This window comes from Lipotes vexillifer, unplaced genomic scaffold (assembly GCF_000442215.2).
Source record: "Lipotes vexillifer unplaced genomic scaffold, Lipotes_vexillifer_v1.1 scaffold1115, whole genome shotgun sequence".
NCBI lineage: Eukaryota > Metazoa > Chordata > Mammalia > Artiodactyla > Lipotidae > Lipotes > Lipotes vexillifer.
This window is the reverse complement of record NW_006792080.1, coordinates 1,508,024-1,533,092: the sequence shown is the minus strand read 5'-3', so window position 1 is coordinate 1,533,092 and position 25,069 is coordinate 1,508,024. Positions and strand designations below refer to the sequence as shown.

At 53.4% G+C, this 25,069-nt stretch overlaps 1 protein-coding gene across 1 annotated transcript in view; it reads right to left on the bottom strand.

Moving 5' to 3' along the window:
• The window catches only part of EEFSEC (eukaryotic elongation factor, selenocysteine-tRNA specific), a 154,360-nt gene that overhangs the window by 64,859 nt on the left and 64,432 nt on the right, over positions 1–25,069 (bottom strand). Inside the window, exons 3-4 of the mRNA XM_007465272.1 lie at positions 18,111–18,207; positions 15,876–16,040 (exon numbers count right to left, since the gene is read on the bottom strand). Coding sequence (XP_007465334.1) covers positions 15,876–16,040; positions 18,111–18,207 — 262 coding nt within the window. The remainder of the gene's footprint in view (positions 1–15,875; positions 16,041–18,110; positions 18,208–25,069) is intronic.

Below are 25,069 nucleotides of genomic sequence, written 5' to 3'. Positions count from 1 at the left end.
AGAGCGTCGCCACAACTGGAGAAAGCCCTCGCGCAGAAACGAAGACCCAGCAGAGCCACAAATAAATAAATTTAAATAAAAACAAACAAACAGACAAAACTAGGAACAGAGAGGTACCTCCTCACTCAATTCACAGGGAGGAGCCCGTGGCTAACACAGTATTTACCGGTGGAGCAGCACGCGCTTCGTCCTGACGGCAGGGGCAAGGCAAAGCCACGCACTATCCTCCCCTCTGGTGAGCCCTGCACCGGCGTTCCAAGTGAGGGGATTCAGGCAAGAAAAAAATAAGGCAGAGAGGGTACAAAAGGGTCGTCTGCACTCCCAGATGACGCGACTGTTTACAAAGCAAGTCCGAAGGATTCCACAAAATGAGCACTAGGTCTAGTGACGGACTTCAGCAAGGTTGCAGGATACATGATTAACATACATAAACCAATTTTGTTTCTATATACTAGCAGCAAACAATTAGGAAATTTAAAAACATCATTTTAATAGCATCAAATAAAATACCTGGTGAAAAATTTAATAAAATACGTGCATAACTTTTCCCTTAACATTATGAAACACTGCTGAGAGAAAATAAAGACCTAAATCAATGGAAAGATATACCATGTTCATGGATTGGAATATTCAATATTTATAAAATGTCAATTGTCCCCAGAGCGTTCTATAGATTCCACAGAAATGACAATCAAAATTCCAATGCACATTTTTTAAAAAAGAAATTAAGTTGATTTGAAAATTTACACGGATGCAAAGAAACTAGAAAGGTCAAAACAGTATCTAAAAAGACAAAAAGAAAGACTCACACTACCTGATTTCCAAATTCACTGTAAAGCTACAGTAATCACGACAGAATAAGATTAGAATAAAAGTAGACCAATCAATAGTACAGAACAGAGCCCAGACACAGACCCACACATATTCATCACTTGATTTGTTTTTTCTACGAAGATGCCAAGGCAATTCAATGGGAAAGGCAAATCTTTTCAATAAATAGTACTGAAAGACACGTATGAAAAAAATAATAAATTTCAATCCCTTCTTCACACCATACAAAGAAATTAGTCTGGGATGGAACACAGACCTAAACATAAAGCTAAGAGGATAAAGCTTCCAGAAGAAAAACATAGACTATCTTCCTAACCATGGGGTGGGCACAGGCAGAGATTTCTCAGAGACAAAAAAAGGACAAGCCATATACTTAGTAATCGATGAACTCAAGTTCTCAAAATTAAAAACCTTCAAAAGATCAAGAAGATGAAAAGGTGGACTACAGCCTGGGAGAAATCAACTCAACACATGCTATCTGACAAAGGATGTGTGCCCAAATATATAAGAACTACAAATCCACAATGAGATAAACAACCGGACGTGCAAATGTGTCCAAGGACTGAGCAGTCATTTCGGAAGATGATTACTGATTGGCCAACAAGCGTGTGAAGAGGGGAGCGTCCCGTGACTCCATCGCACGGCCCCAGAGCCACATGGCAGGAAGCCCGGGGGGAGGGCGAGCACAGGCCCAAAGGCAGGGTCCAGGCGGCTCCATACCAGCACTACCAGGCAGTCAGAGAAGAAAAAGGCAGAGCTGTCTGTTCTCACTGTTCTCACTGTCTGTCTTCCAAGACAGACTTTTTGTGCGGGGGAAAAAAAACAAGGTACAAAACAATGTGTATACTAAGGTATCATTAACATAAAGAAAAAATCAGGCGGAGGGCGTGTACATGGATATGCTTGAAAGCACACAGACTCCTGGAAAGTAACTGGAAACGGTACAAGGGTGGGAAACACTCTACATCTTTGTGTAGTCTGGATTTTCCCCATCATGATAATGTTATCACCTATTCTTTTAACTATTAAAAAATAAAGTTAACTACAGGCTGGAGGGGGCACGTCACCATCTTACCCACCCGGTTAGCTCTCAGAGTTCACGCCAAATGTCTGCATGGACAGCAACCTTCCTGCTGCCACAGATCAGGGCCCAGGAACCGTGGGCGCCCACAGCCAAAAACAGCTCCCGGGGCGTGAGTTCACAATCCAGTACAAGTAGCTGAACAAATAAGGAGGTGGACGGAGGGAGGACGGTGGATGGCAGGGGCCGGGCTGGTCACTGTGGGAGTGGAGCTGCAGACAAGCCCGGCGGGAGGCTCCACTGAACTCACACATCGGTCTGGATGCACGCGAGGCCCGGCGGAGACACAGACGGATGGATACGTGTGTGTCTGTGATTACAGATACGTGCACTCACTCGTACCTCCCAGCTCTGTCTGCTGAGAGGCCCAGAAGCCGGGACGCCCCAGCTCCAGACCCTGGCTTCGGCACCATTCACCCTCCAAGGAAGGGACAGGGCTCCCTGGAGAAATGGCTGATTACGGGGCTGGGGCAGGGATGACACCAGATGGGCCTGGAGCAGCATGGGGCCCCAGAAGGGAAGCAAGTGCTCAGAAGGCGAAAGGAGCGGGGCACGTCCAGGGGACACAGGAGAGGCTGAAAGGGCTCCCAGGGCCGTGGCAGGGACGAGCGGAGAAGCAGGATGACGAGGTGGCGGGTAATAACCCAGCAGGTGAAACGTACCCTGACTAAATAAACAGCAAGGAGAGACATCGCTCCCATAAATCAGAATTCCAAGTAATTTACACAGACACTCCTCCCCCAGGAGGTGCAGCCCCACCTTGACCAAGCGGCTTCCAGTGGGGAGGTGGAGGCGGAAGCAGACCCCAGACAGACACCACTGTGTGTGCAGGAGCTGCAGGGAAGGGTGCAAACATGCTCCGGGAATTCCAAGAAGAAAAGCACAGATGAATGAACTGTGCTGAGTCCCAACAGAACAGCACACGGCAGTTAAGACCTGGAGCTAAAACCATACCTACCAGCGAAGATACACCTCAACACAAAATGCTGAATGAACATGAAAGGAGCAAGCCTGGAGTAGGAATACACAGGATGTTATCGTTTACACGTAGCTTTAAATAAAACAATATTACATATTATGAGTGAATACAAACCTATGTGGGAGAGGCACTTATATCACATTCCAGATAGAAGAAAAGGTAACTGGCAGAGCAAACTCATGAGCTCACAGCTCCTACTTTAAAGGTGTGTTGGCTAAGCTACCAGGAAGTACTTGGAGGCACAGGTAATGCACTGAAGCAGGACGGAGACTCGGGGGCAGCCGTGAAAGGGGCAGGAGAATGGGCGGGGCCAGAGGAGCCGGGTGGTGTCCGCAGCGAGGAGGCACCCTCCCCACGTGCCCCAGGTCTTCAAAAAGCGAAGCGTCCTCTTTAAGCTCCCCAGCTGGTGTCATACCACCCACAACTCCGGGGACCAGGCATCGAGGACAGGACGACTCCCGAGTCCTGCCCTGGACGTCGGAGCCCTGTGTCGGCTCCAAGGGCCCCCGCACCGCGTGCGCCACATCCGGTCTCCCTGCACCCTCAGCCCGACCACCCATCTTGTCACACAGGCCGGAAATCCCAGAGCCCCCGCCCCCACCCCCACCCCTGCACCCACTGCATCACTTGCTGGGCACGGCCTGTCCTCTCTGCCAGCGCCACCCTGGACCGAACGACCGCCATCCCTCGCCGAGACCCAGCCAGCTCCCCATACCCACTCCGGACCCCTCGGTCAGACGTCTACCCGTCTACCCAGCCGGGGTGCCTACTCCCGCCCTCCCGCTCCTTCCTCCCCCGTTTACACCCCTCAGCGCTCCCCTTGCTCGCGGGGTAAAGGCAAATGGTGGGAGGGTTCTGCCCTCATCAGGCAACCCTAGGAGTGCCCAGAAGCCCACTTGGACCCTCTGCTCACACCTGGCCTCTGCAAGGCCCCATAACTAGGGAAGGAGCCCGTGGCCTGCACACCGCACCGTTCCCCCTGCTCCCCCGATAGACTACCAGCGCCCCCAGGGCTGTGTGCAGGGAGCCTTTCAGAGGAGCAAACAGACCACACACTTCAACAGAGCCAACCCTATAACGTCCACTGGTTCATCAAAATGAGCTGAGTCATCACGAAAAGGTGAAATTATAAGCAGTATTCTAGGAAGAACTGTGCAGTTTGACGAAAGAGGGGAGTGTAAAATACATATTAGAAAGATTCCCAAACTCAGGCATGATTACTTTTGAGCTTGGCAGTCAGCTTCGTGACTATACGATCTCCCTTTACTGAAAAGGAACGACGTCCAGCTTGGGGGTCGGTGGGGATGGAGGGTACCCGGCTGCACATGACACACAGCCTCACCGCGTCGCGCTGCCCCCGAGTGTCTGTGCTCACTCAAGCTCTCTGGGGGGCTGACAAAGGGTCACAGGGCTTCTCTCCAATGGGTGGGACTGGAAGCCGTTTTTGCATCCTTTTCAGTAGTGTCGCATTTTTAATGACAAGCACTTATTATTTTTTTAATCTGAAGAAAATATTACTATAATAAAACGAGTTTCCCCGCTCCCATTTGGGGCGGAACGAAGCTTTCTACAAACCCTCAACGTGGACCTTCGTCGGTTTAAGGCTACAGGCCAGGGGTGGTGGCAGCATCACACAGACGTCATGCCTGGGATCCCCAGCTCAGCCAAAGGGAGACCGCACGTGTGCCCCGGGCCCGGCTTGCCCCACTGGCCCAGCCACTGACAGCAGCCCCTGGGTCTGGGGACCGTGTGCAGCGCGGCCAGGAAGGAGGCTCCCAGGAGGACAGAGTCTGCCTGAGGCCAAGCCACACGGAGCAGAGTGAAGTCGAGTGACAGGGTCCTGACAGCCGGCAGGTCCTGACGCAGCCGTGCTCAGAGCAGAAGCAGGCTGACTGTCATGAAGGAGATGCAGTCCCTTGTCAGGTGTGCTCACCTGCGTAGGTCCCTGTCACAGGTCATCAAACACCAGCGGGCTAACACACCCACCCCCTCTGGGCACAGCGCACCCTCTCAGTACTGGTCCAGCTGCTGGCCTGGAGCAGGAAATATGGTAACCCTAAGCACGTCCCTCTGCGTACGATGGGACCGGGCTGCAAGGACTGAGAGGGAGCTCCAGAAAGGCCTTTCTGAGCAGCCCCGCGTACACACAACAGGTCCCGATGGACAGCGAGGTGCATCTTCAGAAGAAATTCACTACAGGCCCTCTGGCAGGGAGCACCCAAAGGTGCCCGCAGGAGAAAGCTAGTCACCTAAACTGGAGCCCCACACCCGTTCCCTCGCCCCTGTTGACTGCAGGCTGCCCTGTGTGCTCCCCAAGGATACAGCCACAGCCTGCGCGATGCGCGATGCTCCCCGCAGGCCTGGGGGTGGGGCAAGCCTTGGACCGGAGCAGGCAGGTCACTCAGGCCTGCCGATCCCAAAGCTCCATCACACCCACCTGGTTGAGACTCCCAAGAGGCCACAGCCCCTCGCTTCTCCCCACCTGAAATCCTGCCATTGCTATCCCCTGGACGATGAAAATCTTCAAGCTGCCACCCCCAGACCCCACTCGTAAGCTGTGTATGTCCTAGGGCCCTAGACGGCTGTGCACAGAGCCTGTGCGCGCGCATGTGCGTGTGTGTGCATGTGCGCGGGCCGAGAGCAGCTCAGGCGCGTGTCAACATGTGGGTCTGCTTTCAATCGTGCTGGAACAACTCTACCTGATAAACAAAAACAGATCCAAAATAACCTTTGGCAAGCAGCATGTTTTTAAAAGAAAGAGAAGGTCCGAATGATCTGGCAAGAGCGATGCTTAAGCAAACAAACTTGGCCAAGCCAAGCGTCCACGGTGCACATCAAAAAGCCCCTCGCAGGCTCCCCGTGACCCGAGGCCGCAGCCAGGAAGGGGGCTGGAGCTGAGGCTCCCCTGGCCCGAAGCGGACAGGCCGCACACTTCCGGCCGCTGGTCACTACATCGCATCCAGGTCACAGGAGCAGAGCACGACTGGGGAGCGGGAGGCCAGCAGGAGAGGGCAGAGCCCCTTGCTCGCCTCCGCACAGTCCCTTCCAGCGGGCCCTGCCGGGCAGGGGACAGCGAGGGGCAGCGGGCAGCGTGGGGAGCTGTGGGAGAGCCTCAGGGTCCCCCCTCAGGGAGGTAGTCAAGTTCACAAGGTTCTAAACCTCCAAAGGGGCCAGGCTGGCATGGTCTCCCCCGCATCACAGCTCACGTCTGTCTGCCAGGCGCCTTTCCGGGGACATGGCTCTTACCAGGGCCGGGCTGCAGTCGCCCCGGGGCCCAGGCCGCATCACCCGAAACCCTCCTCTCTCAAGGCCCAGGTTAAGCGAAAGCTGAGGCGGACACTGGAGGTCTGCAGAGCCTGAGGCCGGCACGCTGGCAGAGGCAGGGTCACTCCCGAGCACCCCACAGCAGCCTAGGAAAGGGGGCACACACCGTGGAGGCTCAAGTCAGGGACAATGGACCCGGGACAGGCCACGGGAGAGGCACGCAGGTCTACAACCGAAACACGGGAGCCTGGGGGACGACTCAGCTCCTCTGGGCCCTGGTTTCTCCTCGTGTCCCTGGGGGGTCGTGGAGAAGGGGGGGGCGAGAACCACGGGGGCTCTGAGGGGGGGCAGGCTCTCGATAAGCAGAGGCACGCGCTCAGCACGGCGCGAGGGCGAGGGCCAGGAGAGCGGTGCCCGGCCTCCCCGGGGATAAAATGGGAAAGACGGCTGCTACTGTTAAAGGGACAAGAGTGTCACCGGGACCCCACAGGGCAGGAGGCAACGGCCAGCAGACAAGGGCTTTTGTGAAGCTCTGGGGGGAGAGACACCGAGGGAGACAGGAGAGGAAAGGCTGGGAGCCTGGGACGGGTGAGGGCGAACAGCTTGGGAGGGCGAGCGGGCAGTGGCCCGGACACCGTGGCCAGAGGGCAGGCCGGGAATCCACGCAGGGGGCCAAGTGACTGCAGGCCACACTGCAGGGCCGGGGACGGAGGCCCCTCAGGCTTCCTGAGAGGAGGTGGCCCCCAACACAGCACGCCGGGCCCCCAGGGGCCTCCCCAGCGGAGAGCGGCTGTCCAGGGCGAGGCAGGTGAGGCCACAGGGAGGTGAGAGAGGAGAGGGAAGGGCAGAACAGAAGCTGCTCTTTCTCTAATTCTTTCTGTGTTTTCTTCCCTAAAAGCCACACAAGAAACAGATGAATCCAAGCTCGTTGTAAAAGATCTGAACACCAATTACATGGACTAAAACATGAAAGCTCTCTCTCAGCCCTGAATTCCGCCTTCCCTCCCTCTCCCAAGATGGAACCACTATTCACAGTTTGCTGTGTCTCCTTTCAGATCTCTTTTGACGCATTTATACACAAACATATGCACATATGCACGGCTTTCCTGAATGGGTGGGACCAAGCTGTACGCGTGTGGAGACGGGCTTGTGCGTCCCCTTTACCCACAGATACTCACTGAGGGCCCAGAGCAGGCTCATGGGCCTGGCGGCTCCAGCGTGCTCTCTCCACCCACATTTACGTCACCCTGTCGGGGCCGCAATGAGCCTGTCAGTCCACTCACAGCACGGAAAACCCGCGCGCTCCTTGGCTGCTGGGCTCGGAGAGGGCAGGGCAAACAGACACGGGGCCGGTCCCCCCGGAAGCTAGGAAGGCGCAGGCTCCACAGCCCCCAAGGCGACCAGAGACACTGATCAGGCCGAGGGTCCCAGGGCCCCAGCCCAGCTCACCTCCCACCAGCCACGTAACCCCGGGCAAGCCACCCCTTCCCTCGGACCCTGCAGCCACCTCTTTCCAGAGAAAATGTCGGCCACGCACTCGGCCCCGGTCAGTGTCCGGGGAAGGCCCCCTGAAGGGTGCGGGTCGGCAGCCGAGTGACCGGAGACCCTGGTACCCACGGCTGCGGAGGGCGAGCTCCTGTCACCTGCAGCTGCTGACCATCTCAGGACGCGCCTGGGACCGAGTCGGGGGCCGACATCAGCGCGCTGAGGGCCGAGGCCTGCGGGCGGCCAGCACCCGAAGGGTTAACGGCCTGCTGCCGGGCCTTCCTGCCGCCAGGACTGCATTAGGGGCGGGAGATGGGCTGCGTCTGGATCGCATTAGGAGCTCTGTTGGCAGCGTTCCCTCTGGCGGGCTGCCTCCCCTCCTGCCCCGACCACTCTCTCCCCACAGCTCAAAGAAAATACCAGGATCCACATATAACCCCGCGCACTCCCCTCCTGTCTCTTACCCCCGTCTTGAATGAAACAAGCTCTTAAACTCCTGACCTTCCGCCCAGTCACCCCGTTCGTTTCTGGCGCGGCAGCGTCGTGGAGCCCGGGGCACGGCTGCCCTCCCCGCGGATGCACGCTGTGCAGTCGGGCCCGGGCTCCAGCAGGCCGGGGCAGCTCCTCCCGAGGCTGGCCCGGGGCGTCTGTCATCCGAAAGGGCACAAACACCCCCAGAAAGACCCTCTCTGTACCCTGAAATGCCAACACCAGGGCCACTCAGACCCTCACCGTGCACAACTGGGAAGGCTCTCAAGCCAAGCACAGGAGGAGGGTTGGCAGCCTTTAAGCACCAGAAATAAAGCCTTAGGAGAAACAGCTGAAGCTCGCTTTTTAACTTTTCTCATCTTTCCCCGCCAGAGGCCCCGAGGCAGCGGCTGGATTCGCCAACAGCGCACAAATTCACGTCTTCCCTGGCGTCTGAGCTTCAGCCCCATACACCTCCCCTGCAACTGGATGCCCCCAAATACCTCCATCTTGCTAAAACCCAACCCACGCTCCCCTCTGCCTCCGCCCTCAGCCCCAGACCTCTCCCGGCTCCCCCGCAGCAGCGGCTCCACCACCCCACCTGCTACTCAAGCCAGAGACCTGGGGTCTGTCTCGGACGTGGCTCCCCCCTGCACCTGGCCCAAACCCACTGCCTCACCAGCCTTGTTCATGCCACCTCCTAGGCAGCCGTAAGCCCCACTGCACTGCCGCCAGCTCGATCCACGTCCCCTCCACCTGCCTGCGCTACACAATGGCCTCCTAACGGTCCCCAGAAAGGCACTCTGGCCCCCTTGCATCCATTCTCCACACTGTCGGCCTCTCTAGCACACCAGGAAGCGCACAGGCTCACACGCAACCATGCTCCCTTCTCCACCCTTCAAAACCGCCTGCGTGTCTCAGCAGCTGCTGGACGGAGACCTCTGGACCCTAGGGCTCCGCTCCCGCCTCTAGCCCCACAGCCCCTCTTCCTCGGTGCAGCGACCTTCTCTCAGGCCATCAGGCCCCTAGGCTGCCTCCCTGCCAGGCCGCTGCACGGTTCCGCCGCCAGAGCGCCCGCCCCACTCCCCTCCTTCACACCAGGGACCTGCCACCTGCTCGCAGAGGACGCTGCGCTGTCGCGAAGAGGCCCTGCCTCGGGCTGCAGTTCCACCTGAGCACGCGGGCAGGGCGGGGAGAGGTACCTGCGGGCAGGCAGATGCAATCACCCAGCGGGACGTGTCCCAGTCTACACACCCCTGTGTGTGTCCTCACAAACACTGGTCACCAACAGCAAGCCAAGGACGCGGCTGGCGGTCGGACGGAAGCCAACTCGGTCCCATAAGGCTGGCTCAGACTCTGAACTTCCCTTGCCCAGAATCATCTCATTTAAATATTTCTGAAAAGACCGAAAGAAAAAAAGAACTTCTAGTGGCCGGCGTTTATTTTTAAACAAGAACATGTTATAATGAAGCATTTTAACAAAACTTCAAACGAAAGCAGGCAAGTGCCTTTACTTTAAAAAGACGTCTCACTTGCCCTTTCCCCATGATTATTACAAGTTGAAGCCTGTGAATAATTAAAGCAATGTTTACGGCATTTTTATTACTGTTTTATTCTTAAAAGAAAGAACGATAAATATTCAGTTTAAGTGGTACACTTGCTCTCTGTGTACTCAGGAAACACTCAACTTTCCTTTAACGAGAAAAATAAAACCAAGAAGGTCACAGCAGCGCCCGCAAAGACGGCAGGGCAGTAGGGACCACAGCCGCTCACCACAGGCCGCAGGTGGCCGTCCTCTCCCCACGGTGCCAGTCAGAGGGGCTGGCGGGGCTGGGACAGGTGGCCTGGCCAGCCTGGCGCTGCTCCCTTCCTGACGACTCTTCCGTAACAGGCAATGGCTAAGGATGAAGATGGGCCAACTACACCTCTAGACACAAAAGCACTGAAGCAGAGGGGCTCAGCCTTGAGAGAAAGGTGGCTCGAGAAGCCAGCTCTGCGGCCCTGGGCGCCTGACTTACAGTCATTCTCCGAAAAATAAGCCAGCGTTGGGCCTCGTGGCTGGTGAGGCGCCGAGACACAAGCCTCGAAGAGGAGGGGCCGCCACCCGCTGCACTCCCGCTCCCGGGCCACGGGGAGCGGCTTCTACAAACACAGCCCTCGAAGGTCATCAACTGCACGCTCTGAATCGAAATCCTACCCAGAAACAAACTGCTTATTTGCTTACTGGCTTTTTCCTACTGTTTTGTTCACTAAATAATTTCCGGGGCCTCGTCTGGGCCAAGCTCCGTGTTGGGTGCTGAGGGCCCGGAGTCGGACGGGCACAGCCTCTGTCCTCAAGGAGATTCTGCAGTGGGATGCGCGGCAGAGACGCACATGGTGGCGAGTGGCCAGCCACCCGGGGCGGGGCCGTGCGAGCTGCAAGGAGAGACCCGCTCTGGGCGGGGAGCCGGCCCACGAAGGCCACAGGTGAGGAACCAGGGCAAGAGGCAGAGGTCGCTGGAGGTGGGGCAGGAGGGGCTGGGCCGCGGGCTTGTTGGGGCAGGAAAACAGACGCCTTGCCGAGTCCCAGTCTCACCTCAGCCCTGTACAACAGCTTCCAAGAGCAGAGGCACAGGTAAGAGGAACAATGCCAAATAGTGTTTCGGATTTTCTTTTTCCTTTCTGGGAGTGTTTAGTAAAGAGGTAAGTGAACCTGCATATGGACTCGACTTGGAGGGACACGCTATCAAATTCTGAACTTTCTCTAAAACCTTTATCAACTAAGTAGGTACCCACACACCCCTGATGATGCCCCTCACTATCAAGAACCGACGTGGGTTCCACTTCAGTTACCCATTTAGTAGCCCCGCAAAGACCCGTTTCCTTACAACCGGGAGAGGACCCCACCATTTACTACTTGTGGAACCCACAACAGGAGTTCCATGTGACAGTATTACTGAACGACAAAGTGTCCTCCCAGGTGCTGGGCACTCTACGGCCATCACCCCTAGTGGGCAGCGCCCCACACCGCCCTCTGCCAGAGGTGGGGACAGAGGGGGCTCTCGGGGTCTGAGCCGTGATGGCCAGTGAAGCGCAGGAGAGGGGAGCCTGCCTGTGGCTGGTCCTGGGTCCCTGCCTCTCCTTCTGCACCATCTGCGTCTCCGACAGTTCCTGACATTACAACCCTGATAGCCAATCACTGCCGGAAACATCACTAGCCTAGAATGCCCAGATCAGATCTTACCGACGGGTTCCCCCTGCTGAGGATGGAAGGAGCCAAAGAGCCTGAGGAGAAGGCTGGCGAGTCGCAGGATGTCTGCCTTTAAAGCAGTCTGGGTCTCAGTGGGGTTTGGTTTTTCTCCTTCACTCCCTGGGCCCCAACATTCCCCCCCCTCAGCTAATGGGCCCCAGCTGGACGGACGTGGCAGCAGAGACAGGGCCAGGGTCGCACAGGCTCCGGCGGGCGGCCTGGCCGGGAGGGGACACAACTATTTATTTGGAGGGGCCGCACTGAGCCCCTGGGGGAATTCAAGCGGTCAGATGTGCCCAAGTAGATTAGTGAAACCTGCCTGGGATGTCACTGGCCTTGGGGGCGAGCTGGCCAGTTTGGAGCCTGCCCTGCAGTGCCCCCGTGTCCGACAGGCCCCGGGCACATTACGGTGAGTGGAGAGCCCGGGGGGACTCCGTGGGGGCTCCCGGGGCAGTGGGCATGATGCCCAGAGCCGGTCTCTGGTGCTGGCCAAATGGCTTCAAATGCGGGCTCCACTGTCTAGGTCTTCTCCCCGGTCAGATGGGGTCATGGGGAAGAAAGGAAGAGCAGAGCTGGCCGTCAGTAAGCGACGGACCCACCCGCAAAGCGCTGAAAGCCAACGTCACCCGCACGACAACCCCCGAGGGTGAGCCGGGGCTGCGATTCCTCATAAGAAAGTCAGAGCTCAGAGGCGTTAAGGGACCTGCCCAAGATTACAGGGGACTGGAAGCTCTTCCTGACTTCAGTCCTTTCTTCCAAAATCTCTGTTCGTTTCCTGGGGCCACCACAACATGTCACCACAAACTTGACAGCTTCAAACAACAGAAGTGTAACCTCTAGCGGTTTTGGAGGCCACAAGTCCAAAGCCGATGTGTCAGCTGGGTTGACCCCCTCTAGAGTCTCTAAAAGAACGCCTTCCATCCCCTCTCCTAGCTTCAGGCCGTGCGGGCAACCATGGACATGGCTTAGCTCCAGGCTGCAGAACCCCAGTCCCAGCCTCTAGCTTCATATGCCCTCCTCCCCAGGAGCCTCTGTGTCACTGGACTTATAATTGGATAAAGAGCCCACCCTGCTCAGGATGGTCTCATCTAAAGATCCTTACCTTAATTACATCTGCAAAGACTCTCATTCCAAATAAGGTCATATTCTGAGGTTCTGGGTGGACACATCTTTTGTGGGGCACGATTCAACCCACTACAGTCCACCCTCTGGTCCCCAAAACGTCACATCCATCTCACGTGCAAAATACTTTCACCCCATCCCAATATCCCAGATTCTCACCCCATTACAGCATTAACTCTAATTAGGTCCAAAATCTCATCTAAACCTCATCAGCTCAGAAGTATCATCAGCTCAGAAGTACCATCAGCTAAGTCACCTAAGTAGGCATGAGTGATCTGGAATGATCTATCCTGGGGCAAGATGCCTCTCCATCTGTGGACCTGTAACACTGGAAAACAAGTTATCTGTTTTTAAAATACAGGGATAGGGAGAAAATGGAAGGAACTCAGAGGTCACTGGTCCCAAGCAAGTTTGAAACCCAGCAAAACAAATTCCATTGGGTGTCCGGGCCTGCGAATGACCCTCTGTGGCTTGATCCTTTGCCCTCCGGGCCCATGGAAGCTCCACTGGCCCTGGCCTCTGGGCTCGCCTCTCTGGCCTCTGCCTTTATGTCCAGAGCTCTGCCCTTGGAGCCATTCCTCCTTTTTCTTGAAGGATAACATACGTTGTGGCTGAGTCCTTCTACCTGTTACTTCCTGCATGTACAATCCCAGAAGTCCAATCGCTTTTTTTTTTTTAATTTTGCCGGGTCTCTGTCCCTTTACATCCTGGTTGGCAGTGTTTCTGATGATATTAACAGCCTCAAAAACCTGTGGGTCTCTCATGTATGTGAAGGGGATCTATGCCATTCAACAAGAGGGTCCTCCACAGACCCTTCCTGGAGAAGCCCAGCTCTTTCCTGGCTTCTGCTAGATATTTGATTGCACCCGTGAGACACACACCCAAACTCTTCAGCAAAGGCTGTCCAGCCTCACCCGTGGCCTTTCTCCAGGGCACGCGCTCTCAAAAGTGGATCTCCTGTTTTCAGCATCCTTTGGGATCTACACGAGCCAAGAAGTTCCCACGCCATCAGGAGCTGGTTCCCCGCTTGCTAATCACAGCTCCTTCCTCCATCCACTCGTCTCCTCTCACATTTTACTATGAGCAGCAAAGGAGACACCAGGCTGCACCTTCCACACTTTGCTTAGAGAACCCCTGAGCCAAATCCAAGTTCATTGCTACAAGTTCTGCTTCACCCGACTAGTAAATTAGAGGCTTGCACAGAACAGATAACAAGAGGGTGGGAAAGTAGGCTGGGGGGAAACAGGCGCCCAAAAGCAAGAGGAGAATGAACTTTATATTTGCCAAGCAACCTCCATGTGCCCCAGTACCGCAGGTCAGTACCTGGGACTCTGAGAGACAAGTTCATCTCTATAAGTATGAAAACAGTAGCCAGAGCTCTCAGAAGCCCCCACTCGCACCCCTGAGAGCTTAAGGTGGCCACTGGCCCTGCCTCCGCCTCCTCCGGGCCCTGGGCCCCAGCGCCACGGCCACTGACTGACTCGGTCATCAGACGCCTCTCCTTCCCTCCAGAGCCTCAAGCACCCAAGTCTGCCCTCTTCTGCTCCCCACCCCCTCCCAGCTGCTCGCCCAGGGCAGAGGGGGGACCAGGGCCAGGGGGCCCCGAGCGGTCTGCCCCAGCTGGGTATTAAAACACAGTCACTAGTATAAGCTTAGTCTTGTTACATGGAAGTCTAGTTTGTTTTCATAATTCTGTGCTTTATTTTCTAAGATTTGCGCTTTTAGTACTTGGTGCAACATGGATTTGAGCTGAGCAGTCTTTCTATCCAGGGCTGACGGTCTCCACGCGAAGCTCCACGACAGCCAGTGGACGAGGGGATCACGCCTCACAGTGTCAGGGGACCCTCGCCCTCCAACTCCTGCTGCCGCCCCAGGGAGCCCTCAGCTTGGCCCGCCCTGGTCACGAGACTCTTCCCTACGACCCCCAGCTCTGCAGGAGGAATGGGTGGAGGGGAGAGACCTCAAGCTGACGCTTCCGTCACCTGCGGAGGCACTGATCACTCCTCTCACTCCTGAGATGCCCCTCTCCCGCCTCAGGCTGCCCTGCCCGGAAGCGGCCCGCGCCAGGCACAGCGTCAGCAGTGCTCCGGCCTCCCCCTCGCTCAGGGCAGGCCCTGCAGGCACGGACCTCCCCGCAGGGTGACAGTGAATTTCACGCGTCCACAGGCTGGGCCCCACGGCCCAGGTATTTGCCTAGAGGCATTATTCCAATCTCTGTGAAGGTGCTTTCTGGGTGAGGTTAACATTTAGCTGAGTAGACCTGGAGCACAGCAGATGACGCTCCATAATGACGGTGGACAAGGCCTACACAGGAAAAGACTGTCCTCCCGGAAGAGGAAATTCTGCAGCCAACAGCCTTCAGCTTTGAATCGCGACTCAGCCCTGGGTCTCCAGCCCGCTGGCCTCACGATCATACCAGCCAGCTCCTTAAAATCGCTCTCTTTGTGCACACACACACGCACACACGCACACACACACACACACACACCCTGTCGGTTCTGTTTCTCTGGAGGTCGGTGACTAATACACCCAGGGAGCCAGACAACCACACAGCCCGTCTCCTCACAGGCGCCCGGACTCCACGCACCTGGGCTGTGAGCACCTCCAGTGGCCGGCACCGTCCCTGGCCTCGGACACAGGCCGAGAGCAAGCCTCCACTCCCCTGCACTGTAGCCTCCTCTGAGGACCAGAGACCTTCCCTGGACGCCAGAATTCCTGGGAGCTTTCCGAGTTCTAACCAGCCCTTGTTCCCCACCCTGGATTCCCCTTGAAGGAGAAGGGCGGTGAGGGAGCTTAAGTTTTTCTTTTCCAGTAAACAAAAACCTTAAGCAAAGCCCACCGAAGGCAAGTATCAAGGCCACTGGACACCTTTTAAATCAGAGCCAGGCCAGAAGCTACCAGGAGTCGGGGCTGACGGGGAGACCCCAGCTGCCACCCTACTCACAGGTCTTCCGCAGATGACGTGGCAGCTGCCAGTGTCACTAGGAATGTGACACTCATCTGGGTGGTGTCCAGACTGTACGGCTCTGAGCAACACAAGGTTCTAATTGTGTTTAATTTGAAATCCTTGTGGTTAAGCAAAAGGGACCCAGAAATGAGTCCACACGTACTTGCCACCCTGACCTGGGGGGTTTGCAGAAAGGGGCAGAGGTTCCACCCAGCGCCCTCGCTCATGGGCCACATGCTCCTGAGCCCACACACCCTCTGGAGGCTCCATTTCCTCATAAAGAATGCCTGCTTGAGAGCCTCCCAACGACCTGGTGCTGTTCCGAGAATCGGGGCGAGTGGTCGTTCCAGCACGGGGGCAGGACAGCAGAGAAGGGGGAGCAGGCCCCGCAGCTGGAGAGGCACAGGCACTGTCCCCCTCCCTTCCCGCCAGAGGGAGGGGCCAGAAGGAAGGGCAAGGCAAGACTGACCTTGAGGGTAGGGATCTCCACGCTGTCACCGAGGCTGACGGAGCCTGAGAGGATGGTGCCCGTCATCACAGTGCCTTGGCCTTTGATGGAGAAACAGTGGTCCACAGACATGAGGAACGGTCCCGAGGGGTCTCTCCTTGGGATGGAAATCTGGGACGCCAGGAGCTGGAAAAGAGATGCTGGTGCCACACCCTGTCGGGAGAGGAGCTGGATGGGGCAGCGCAGGGAAGAGCAGGGGGTGCGACCAGGGCTCGGGCAAGCTGGCCCAGGAGCTCAGAGCGGACCACCTCCGGCTGCACGCCGAGCCTCTGCCAGGGCCCCGCCCCCCCCCTCAGTGCAGAGGGAAAGGGCCCGAGGAGGACGCTCGTCTACCCTCTCCCACTGGGGTTCCCACAGCGGCGCCTCGACGGGCTGGGCTCCAGGCCCGCACACAGCCGCGGAGGCAGCCCCCCGAGGGCCCCCGTGGGCACATCGCCCCCCAGCCTCACGTGCCCGCTCACACCGGGCATCGGCTACCGGCCGGCCCCGGCAGCTCGCCAGCCAGTGTGGCCTCCCCCTCCCCCCGGTGATGCTGCCTCTAGAAAGGCTCTTGCGCTGGCCGTGTCGCCAGGTAACATGCAGTTGGGATCGTCTGTTTGTCCACGCCCCCGCCAGGCCGTGAGCACCCCAAGCAGCTCCAGCAGCTGCATGGGGGTGCCTGAAGGGAAGCTGAAGGACATCCCCAGGGCAGTAGCCTCTGTCTGGCAGGGCAGCGGTGAAGGCCCCTTCCCCAAGCCCCAGCGGGGACAGAGGGACTGGCCCTCCGCAGTGGGTCTGCTTTTCCTGTTCTGCACACTCTCTCGCATGCTTCCGCCTCAGCCAGCCCACTGCCCTTGTGCTCCGTGGTGCTGTCGGAGCCGATTACCAAGAAACAAATGGAAATCAAGACCACGTCAGGCCTCTTGCTTCCTTCTGATTTCGTTAGGGAAGAGACTGTCAGAAAAGTATTTGGTAGTGAATGTCCCACACTCTTAGTCTCGTGATAACTCTTCTTGTGGAAAAAGGCTAGGGTCGCAAGGCAGGCCTGGCCTGAGGTGTGCGCAGAGGCTGCTCAAAGGGACATACGAGCGACGTCAGCAGCCGGCATTTTTGTGGATTTTGCTTTAACAGAAACAACCGTCCCAGGTTCCTAGACCAGTGCTCTCTGGAGCTGATGAAAAAGTAACAAACGCTTCACCCAGAAATTGTTTGTTTTGCTAAGTCAGCAAGGTCAGCACCGTGTAATCACAGAAACAGCAGCCGTGCACGTGGTCACACCTGACCCTGGCTCTGCGGACCCAGGGCAGGTGGACCCCAACACAATCAACCTGGATCTGAATCCCAGCTCCACCTCATGCTTACTGTGAGACACCGGGCAAGTCACTTAACATCTCTGAGTCTCAGGCTCTTTCTTGGCAAAATGCGGATAAATACCTTGAAGCTCTCAAGTCTTGTTAACAATCATGTAGTCATGGATGTTAATAATCACACACGAAAAGAACTCAGGGTGGTGCCTGGTACGTGATAACTAACCTCACCGTCAGAGTAAGCTCTGATATGGCACCATTCCAGCAATGTGACACGTGTGACCACGAACTCCACACGCCAAGTGGTGGTACCATCTCCCTGACTTTATAAGTGAGGGAACCGAGGCCAGAGAGAGCAGGTCTAGCGTGGAAGGTCACAGAGATGTGGTGAGGCCAGTGCTCTAATGCGCCGTCCAGGGCCAGGCCAGGGTCAAGACACCTCACCCCCGCAGCCTCTGAGCTGCCCGGGGGCTCAGCAGAGGGACTCCACTCTCACCCTGCCCGCTGGGTGCCCCGGGCCCTCCCAATGGCTGGGCTACCCCTCTGTCCGTGATCCCCAAGCCTGGCGGAAGGGACGAGGATGGAAGCCACGCTGGACCCGCCTGGGAGGGGCCCACTGGAGGGGCTGGCACAACCCTACGCGCTGGAGTGGGTGACGCAGCTCCAGAGCCCCAGTCTGGCGGGAGCTGCCTCGTGGACGAGTTTGACGGGGAAAGGAAAGAGGAGGCTCATGAGGACGTGGAGAGCTCTGCAGAGCCGGGGCTGCCGACTGGACGCCTACAGTTCTGCTCTGACTGAACTCCGTGAGGAAGGCGAGGGAGGCGGCACCGAGGGGTCAGTGTGGAGAGCCCCCTCGCCGGGCCCCCCCGGAGTGAGCAGGAGCCCCCGACGCAGATCAAGCTGGCGGTACCTCAATGAGCTCTGGGATGCCCTGTGGAGCTTCCGTTTCGGGGGCGTCCGGTCCCCCAGGCCTGGCCGCCACGGGTATGATGGGTGCACCTCGGAACCTGGAACAGAAAGACAAGTCCCACCACGGTCACCGACGAGCACGATGGGAGGTCTCTGCTCTCACCCCGTCGAAGGCGGCGAGGGGGGCGGCGTCGCTGTGCTCCCACCTGGCAGACCAGGGCGTGGAGGCCCGAAGGGAACGCCTCGTGTTGAACAAAAGAAGTTAGAAGGGGGCTCCTAGGTGTAGCCGCTACTCCAAACCCTCCTCCTGAGGAGGAGCGGTGAAGCCCAGGCCCCAGGCCCCAGGCCCCAGGCCCCTGAATAAAGACGCCCTTGGAGAGGACCATGGGGCACAGCCCGGCCTCCTGCAGAGACTCGGGAAGCACAGGTACTGAGAAGTCCCTGCCAGACCAGCCCAGAGGCCCCGTCCACAGCCTCCAGGCCTCCTGGAGAACCTGCCGCTTTAAGAAAAGCCTCTTACTATGAGTATACATTTACCTTTTCCACTGGAGAACAAAAAAACAAAAACCAGAAAAGAGAAAATATACAACCCATAATCCCATCACTGCAGTGTGCTTTCTTCCAACCTCAGTTTCTCCGTGCATTGCCAAGGAATTATTTTTTTCATATTTTGGTTACAATATTCATACAATTTCATATCCTTCTAGTTTATTTACCATTATATCGGAAAGAATTTTCTATTGAAAAATAACAACAGCAGTGATAATAAGAAGACTCACTTAACTAAGCCAAGAATACGACCTGGACGCTTTCACTGAAACCCCACAAAACCACCATGGAATTGGCACCATTTTACAGACGAGAAAGTGAGGCTGAGAGAGATGAATTAATTTGCTCCAAGTCACTGCCATCAGTCTCAGAGCCAACCTCCACCCCATCCGACTCCAGAACCAGGGCTCACAACCACCATGTTACACTCCTGCCTCCCCGCCCCCCGGCCACCTCCTCTTTCATTTTTAACAGCTGCATAACAGTGCAACTCAGAATTCACATGCTTTCCCCCCAATGTGACTCATTTAGAACATCCCAAATTTTTCACTATTGTGATAAATATGTTGGTGGATATGACTTTTTCTTTTTTTTCTTTTCTTGGCCTTGATTTGGGATAAATTCATGAGGTACAGGTCAAAGACTCAACAAACTGAAAAATCAGCAAAATGTGGAGTGAGGACATTCGAAAAGGCTCTTCTCCATAAGGCAATAAGAACACTGGGGAAAATGATCAGAAACAACCTTTTCAGAACTCTGCAAATTAACCAAAGGCTTGCAGCAATCTATGGAATGTTTAGTCAAGGAAAACAGCTGAATCTCAGTAAGAATAAGGGAACTTTGTGGCATTTTTACTTGCCTTATTCCTACCCACCCCTCCCCAACTCTGCAGTAGCCTTAATAACTGGAGTCTGTATTCAGAGTGGAAACAGCAGCTTGACAGCCACTGAAAGCGGCAGAATGTGTCTGAGCTCCATCAAAGCCCCTTTCCCAGAGAAATGTCATTATTTTTCCTCTCTGGCATTTCCCTGGAAGAGCCCACCCTTAGACTGAAGTGGGGGCTCAGGCCTCGGAGTCAGTGAGCCAGGACCCACCCTGAGCCAGGGCCCGTCCCACGCGCACGTCTCTGCCTGCGCTCCGAGCCCCAGGCCCAGGGCCACAGAAGGGGAAAAGCGTGCGCTGAGAATTCCAGCGATTAACCATAAAGCTTTCGGAAATTCAATTATTGTTTACCCAAACCCTTTTGGGCAACGTATTGTAACAAAACATAAATGCGTTTCGGGCTGGGTGTCTGGCCCTTTCCCAGGCTCCAGAGAAGCTGGCCTTGTTGGTTTCCTGAGCACGCCACACAATGGGGCATCCTGGCTGCTGGCAGCCCCCCGGGGGACAAGAGGCCCCTCCTGCCTGGTTCCAGACCTAGGCTGCTGTCTGGGCTCTAGGAACACAAGGGGCTCCAGCCAGAGATGTCAGGAAGAGCGCTGAGCACAGCCCCACAGCCCAGGTGGGGGCTGACCCAGAGCACAGCCGAGGGAGCCTCCTGTTCCAAGTGTGCCTCCCCGCCCAACCCACCCCACTCCCTGCGCAGCTGTGGTACCTCACGGCGCGAGCCGGGCCCAGACCTGCTGACTGTGCATGCAGGCTGAAAAAAAAAAAAAAAAAAAGTGCACATGAATCTGTGTGTGTGTGTGTGTGTGTGTGTAACTCATGTAAAAGATGTAAACAAAGAGACTCTATGTTTTAGGTTTGGAATAGCAGAAATCAAAATAGTGATACTAAAAAAAACACCAATACTTATTATGCCTTATTTTTCTCACCAATCAAGCCAGATACAAAAGCCTGGGGTAACTGTGAGCATCTGACTGACTGCACTCAGGAAAGCCCTAGTACAGGGCCACGCACACAATAGGTGCTCCACACGTTACAGCTGTTGTTACTAAGCCCCTACAATGTGCCAGGCCCCATATCAAATGCTCCCTCATAATAAACACTGTGAGGCTGGACTTACCAGCTCCCACTTTACAGAGGAAGAAATACCGACGCTGAGAGATAAAGTGAGTCAGCCGTAGAGCAGGTACGGAATGCACACCTTGTAGGAGCCCGCTGGCAGGAGCCAGGTCACATGGATTTGGCATCCCACCCAGTCCCGGGGAGAAGGTGGGCATTAAGCAGACGGCCGTGGCTAAAACGTAAACGAGGGAAAAGAAAGGGTTTAAAAGCAGGAGGAAACACAGAGGGAGTCTGGGAGAAAGATGCACCAAGGATGCTGTCAGACAATAACGTTTAGTGGAAAGATAAACAAAAAAGCCTAGAACACAGAACAATGTCAATGTTGTAACAACAACTTCCTCAAACTATGTACAGGAAAGAGTGACAGGGTTCCGGGGGAAAAAACACTTTAATTCGCTGCATTGGAAAGACTGTGGGTACATTTTTATCTTCTATCTTTATTTCTGTTAACATTGATCAATGCTTATGTAAGAGTAATTTTAAATGCTTTCAGAGATAAAGAAATCACAAAGCAAACCAAAGACCTTGAGTACATAAAAATTGGAAACTTCTGCATGTTTAAAAAAAAAACCTAAAACAGAAAGACAGAGAACAAATGCAGAAGACTTATTTGTAGGAAATATGATAGACAAAGGGTTAATTAATAACAACATCCTTATTAATATTAAACACTCCTGAATATGAAAAAGAAAAACATTAAAATCACGAGGCAAATAGACAAAACACATGGGCGCAAATTAAACACACAAAAACACAACTACTTAATACACTTAAGGAAAAATGTTCAGTCTTACCAGTAATTAAAGAATCGCATATTATAACAAGAGTAAAACAACATTCTATCCGAAATGTTTCAAATATGTATTTTTTAGAATATTTTTTTAAAGTCTTTATTGAATTTATTACAATACTGCTTCTGTTCTATCTTTTGATTTTTTGGCCGTGAGGCATGTGGGATCTTAGCTCCCCAACCAGGGATTGAACCCACACCCCCTGCATTGGAAGGCAAAGTCCTAATCACTGGACCGCGAGGGAAGTCCCCAAATATATTTTTAAGTTAGATACTAGAGCTCACCACTGGCACCTGTGTGAGATGGAAAAGAACACAGAGATGCACAAAAGGTTCTGAAGGGCTCCTTCCCTTTGACCTAGTGACCCCATACCTGGGGCTCTCTCAGGAGGAAAAACCAAAAATACAGACAAAGTTTAATGATGGTCAAAGATGTTCACCCAGGACTACTTATTTACAAGAAGGAAAACTTAAGCCATTTCAAAGGGTCAGGAACAGGGTGATGGTTACATGAAGAACTGCTCGATATAATGTTAAGCAATAAAAGCAGAAATCAAAAATGTAAATACTTCATGATTACAATTACATGTTTAAAGAGGGGGAACTGGATTCAGCAAAGTTGACCTTATCATAGCATCTAAAAGAATTCAACACTTAGGAATAAATTTAACCAAGGACATGTAAGGCTTGTACACCAAAAACTACAAAACCTGTACAAAAGAAATTTTAAAAAATCTAAATAAATAGAAAGACATCCGTGTCAATGAACTGGAAGACTTACTCCTGTTACGATGTCCATTCTACCTAAAACCATCTACAGATTCAATGCAGTCCCTATGAAAATTCCAACCATCACTTTCTAAGCTGGAATGGAAAAGTAGATCCTCACATTCCAATGGGAGGGAACTGCAAGGAGCCCAAATGGCCAAAATAATCTTGAAAAAGAAGCAGAAAGTTGGAGCACTCAGCTTCCCAATGGAAACTTTCCTCAAAGGGACAGTACGTGAAACAGCGCAGTACTGGCATAAGGACAGACAGAGACCAGTGGAACCCACACATATTTGGTCAATTGATTTTTGACAAGGACAAAAGGGAAAAGGACAGTCTTCAACAAATGGTGCTGGGAAAGCTGGGTGTCCTCGAGTGAATGGAGGTGGGCCTTTAGCATATACCATACATCAAAAATAACTAAAAACGGATCAAAGGCCTAAACTTAAGAGCTAACACAATAGAATTCTTAGGAAAAAAATTGGGGAAAATCTTCATGACATTGAATTTGGCAACAATTTCAGGACTATGACACCAAAAGCACAGGCAAAAAAAAAAAAAAGAAAGAAAGAAAAGAAAAAGAAAAGAAAAGAAAGAAAAAAGAGATTGGATTTTATCAAAATTTAAAACTTTTGTGCATCAAGGAATACTGTCAAGAAAGTGAAAAGACAACGTACAGAATATGGAAGAAAACATTTGCAAATGTGACAAGGGATTAACGTCCAGAATAGAAATAGAACACTTCAGCTCAAGAACAAAAACAACGTGACTAAAAAAATGGGCAAAGGACTTCACAGCCGTTTCTCCAAAGAAGACATACAGTAGCCAATAAGCACGTGACGAGCTGCTCAACATCAGTCACTAGGGAAACGCAAACCCGGACCACAGTGAGGCACCACCTCATACCTACTAGGATGGCTATGAGAAAAAAGGAAAACAACAAGTGTTGGCGAGGATGTAGAGAAACTGGAGCCCTCATGCACTGCTGATGGGGATTTAAAATGGTGCAGCCACCATGGAAAACAGTATGGAGGTTCCTCAAAAAGTTAAACATGGAATCACCATGTGATCCAGGAATCCCACTCCTAGGTACACACCCAAAGGAACTGAAGCAGGGACTGGAATAGATATTTGTACACCAATGTTCATAGAAGCATCACTCACAGCAGCCAAAAGAAAACAACCCAAGTGTCCATCAAAAGATGAATGGATAAGCAAAATACGGCCTATACACACAATAGAATACTATCTGGCTATAAAAAGGAGTGAGGTTCTGACACACGCTACAACACGGATGGACCTAAAGCATTATGCTAAGTGAAACAAACCAGACACAGAAGGCCAAATATTGCATGATTTCATCTATATGAGGTCCCCAGAACAGTCAAATTCAGAGACAGAAAGCAGAACAGAGGTTACCAGGGCCTGGGGGAGGGGGAGGGGGCGAGGAGTGACTGGTCAGTGGGCACAGAGTTAATGCTGGGGATCATGAAAAAGGATTAGGTTACAGACAGTGGTGATGGGTACACAGCTTTGTGAAGGTATTTAATGCCACTTAATTGTAACTTTACAGATGGATAAAATAATAAACATTATGTTACGTATATTTTACTACGATTTTTTGAATGTGGAAGAAAGGGTGGGGGTGATACTATGCACGGTGAAAAGACAGGAATGGCGTAAACCAAAATGTCAGCAGCCGCTCTTCTGAGAAACCTTTGGGTGGTCTCCACTTTCTTTTAACTCCTTTTCTCTATTTTCCAAAGGTTCTTTCGATGACTCTTTGGATAGGAAAAAAAAAAAGTTTTGTTTTTTTTTAACACTTCTTAGGTTTTGATATGTACATAGCTCAGCAGTCTAAATTTCTCCTTTCTAGATAGAAAGTTTCTTCACATTTGGACCAGCATTTACAAAGGATTTACCAAACAAGGGACCATAAGAAAAGGAAATCGCCACTTTTAAAATGACTTAAGGAAGTTCTCGGCTGCACGGAGGTAACAGCTAAGTTCTCCTAAGAGGTGACTGCCTTGGCTGGCCCGGGCCCATCGGCCCACTAAGCTTTCCTTACTGGAGCTTTTCCAGCCCTGGGCATGCTGAATGAGGAGAGCAGAGGTGTCAAAGGCCCTTCAGTGGCCAGTATCCTCTGGATGTGTGAGAAACGCTGTGATTTGACCTTCAACCAATCAATTAAAATAGGAATAGTAATTTAAACACGTGAGAATTTTCCTTAAATTTAACTAATCGAAATAGTTGATATTAATTTACCCTTAATAGTATCCTAAGCCCTTCCCAGAAGGTCTCGTTTATAGCAAATGACACTGACATTGTGCTGGGCTTTTATGCGGGAGTCCAAAGGACCTGGTCTCCCCTTTCTGACAAGTAAATAAAACGGCAGGGAGATCAAATAACTCACTAAAAAGAAGATATAATTTTTTATCTTCCTTTTTACAGTCTCATATCCACTTCTGCTGGGAATAACAAAGTCTGAATTCTTATGCAACACTTATCTAAATGTGTCGATTTTATCAGATTGATGAATTTTGCTAACAAAAGCAGCACTAGGAAATCTTTTATGACATATTTGGCCCATTCTCAGGGCTGAAGCTTTAATTTAACCAACTTGAGAATTCTGAGGGAGAGCTGCAGGTGTTAGATCTGAAAAAAGAATCATAAACGGGAAGGCATATCAATCTTTATGACGGGGAAACAAAACCATTTCCACTTGCGTGCCCTCCACAGGCAGGATATCGGCTCGGGCTGCGGAGCAAACGGGAAGCAGCCCCGTGGCCCTGCGACTGCTATTTAGTATCGATCAAAAGGCGCTGGCCAGGGGGTGGGGGTGGGGG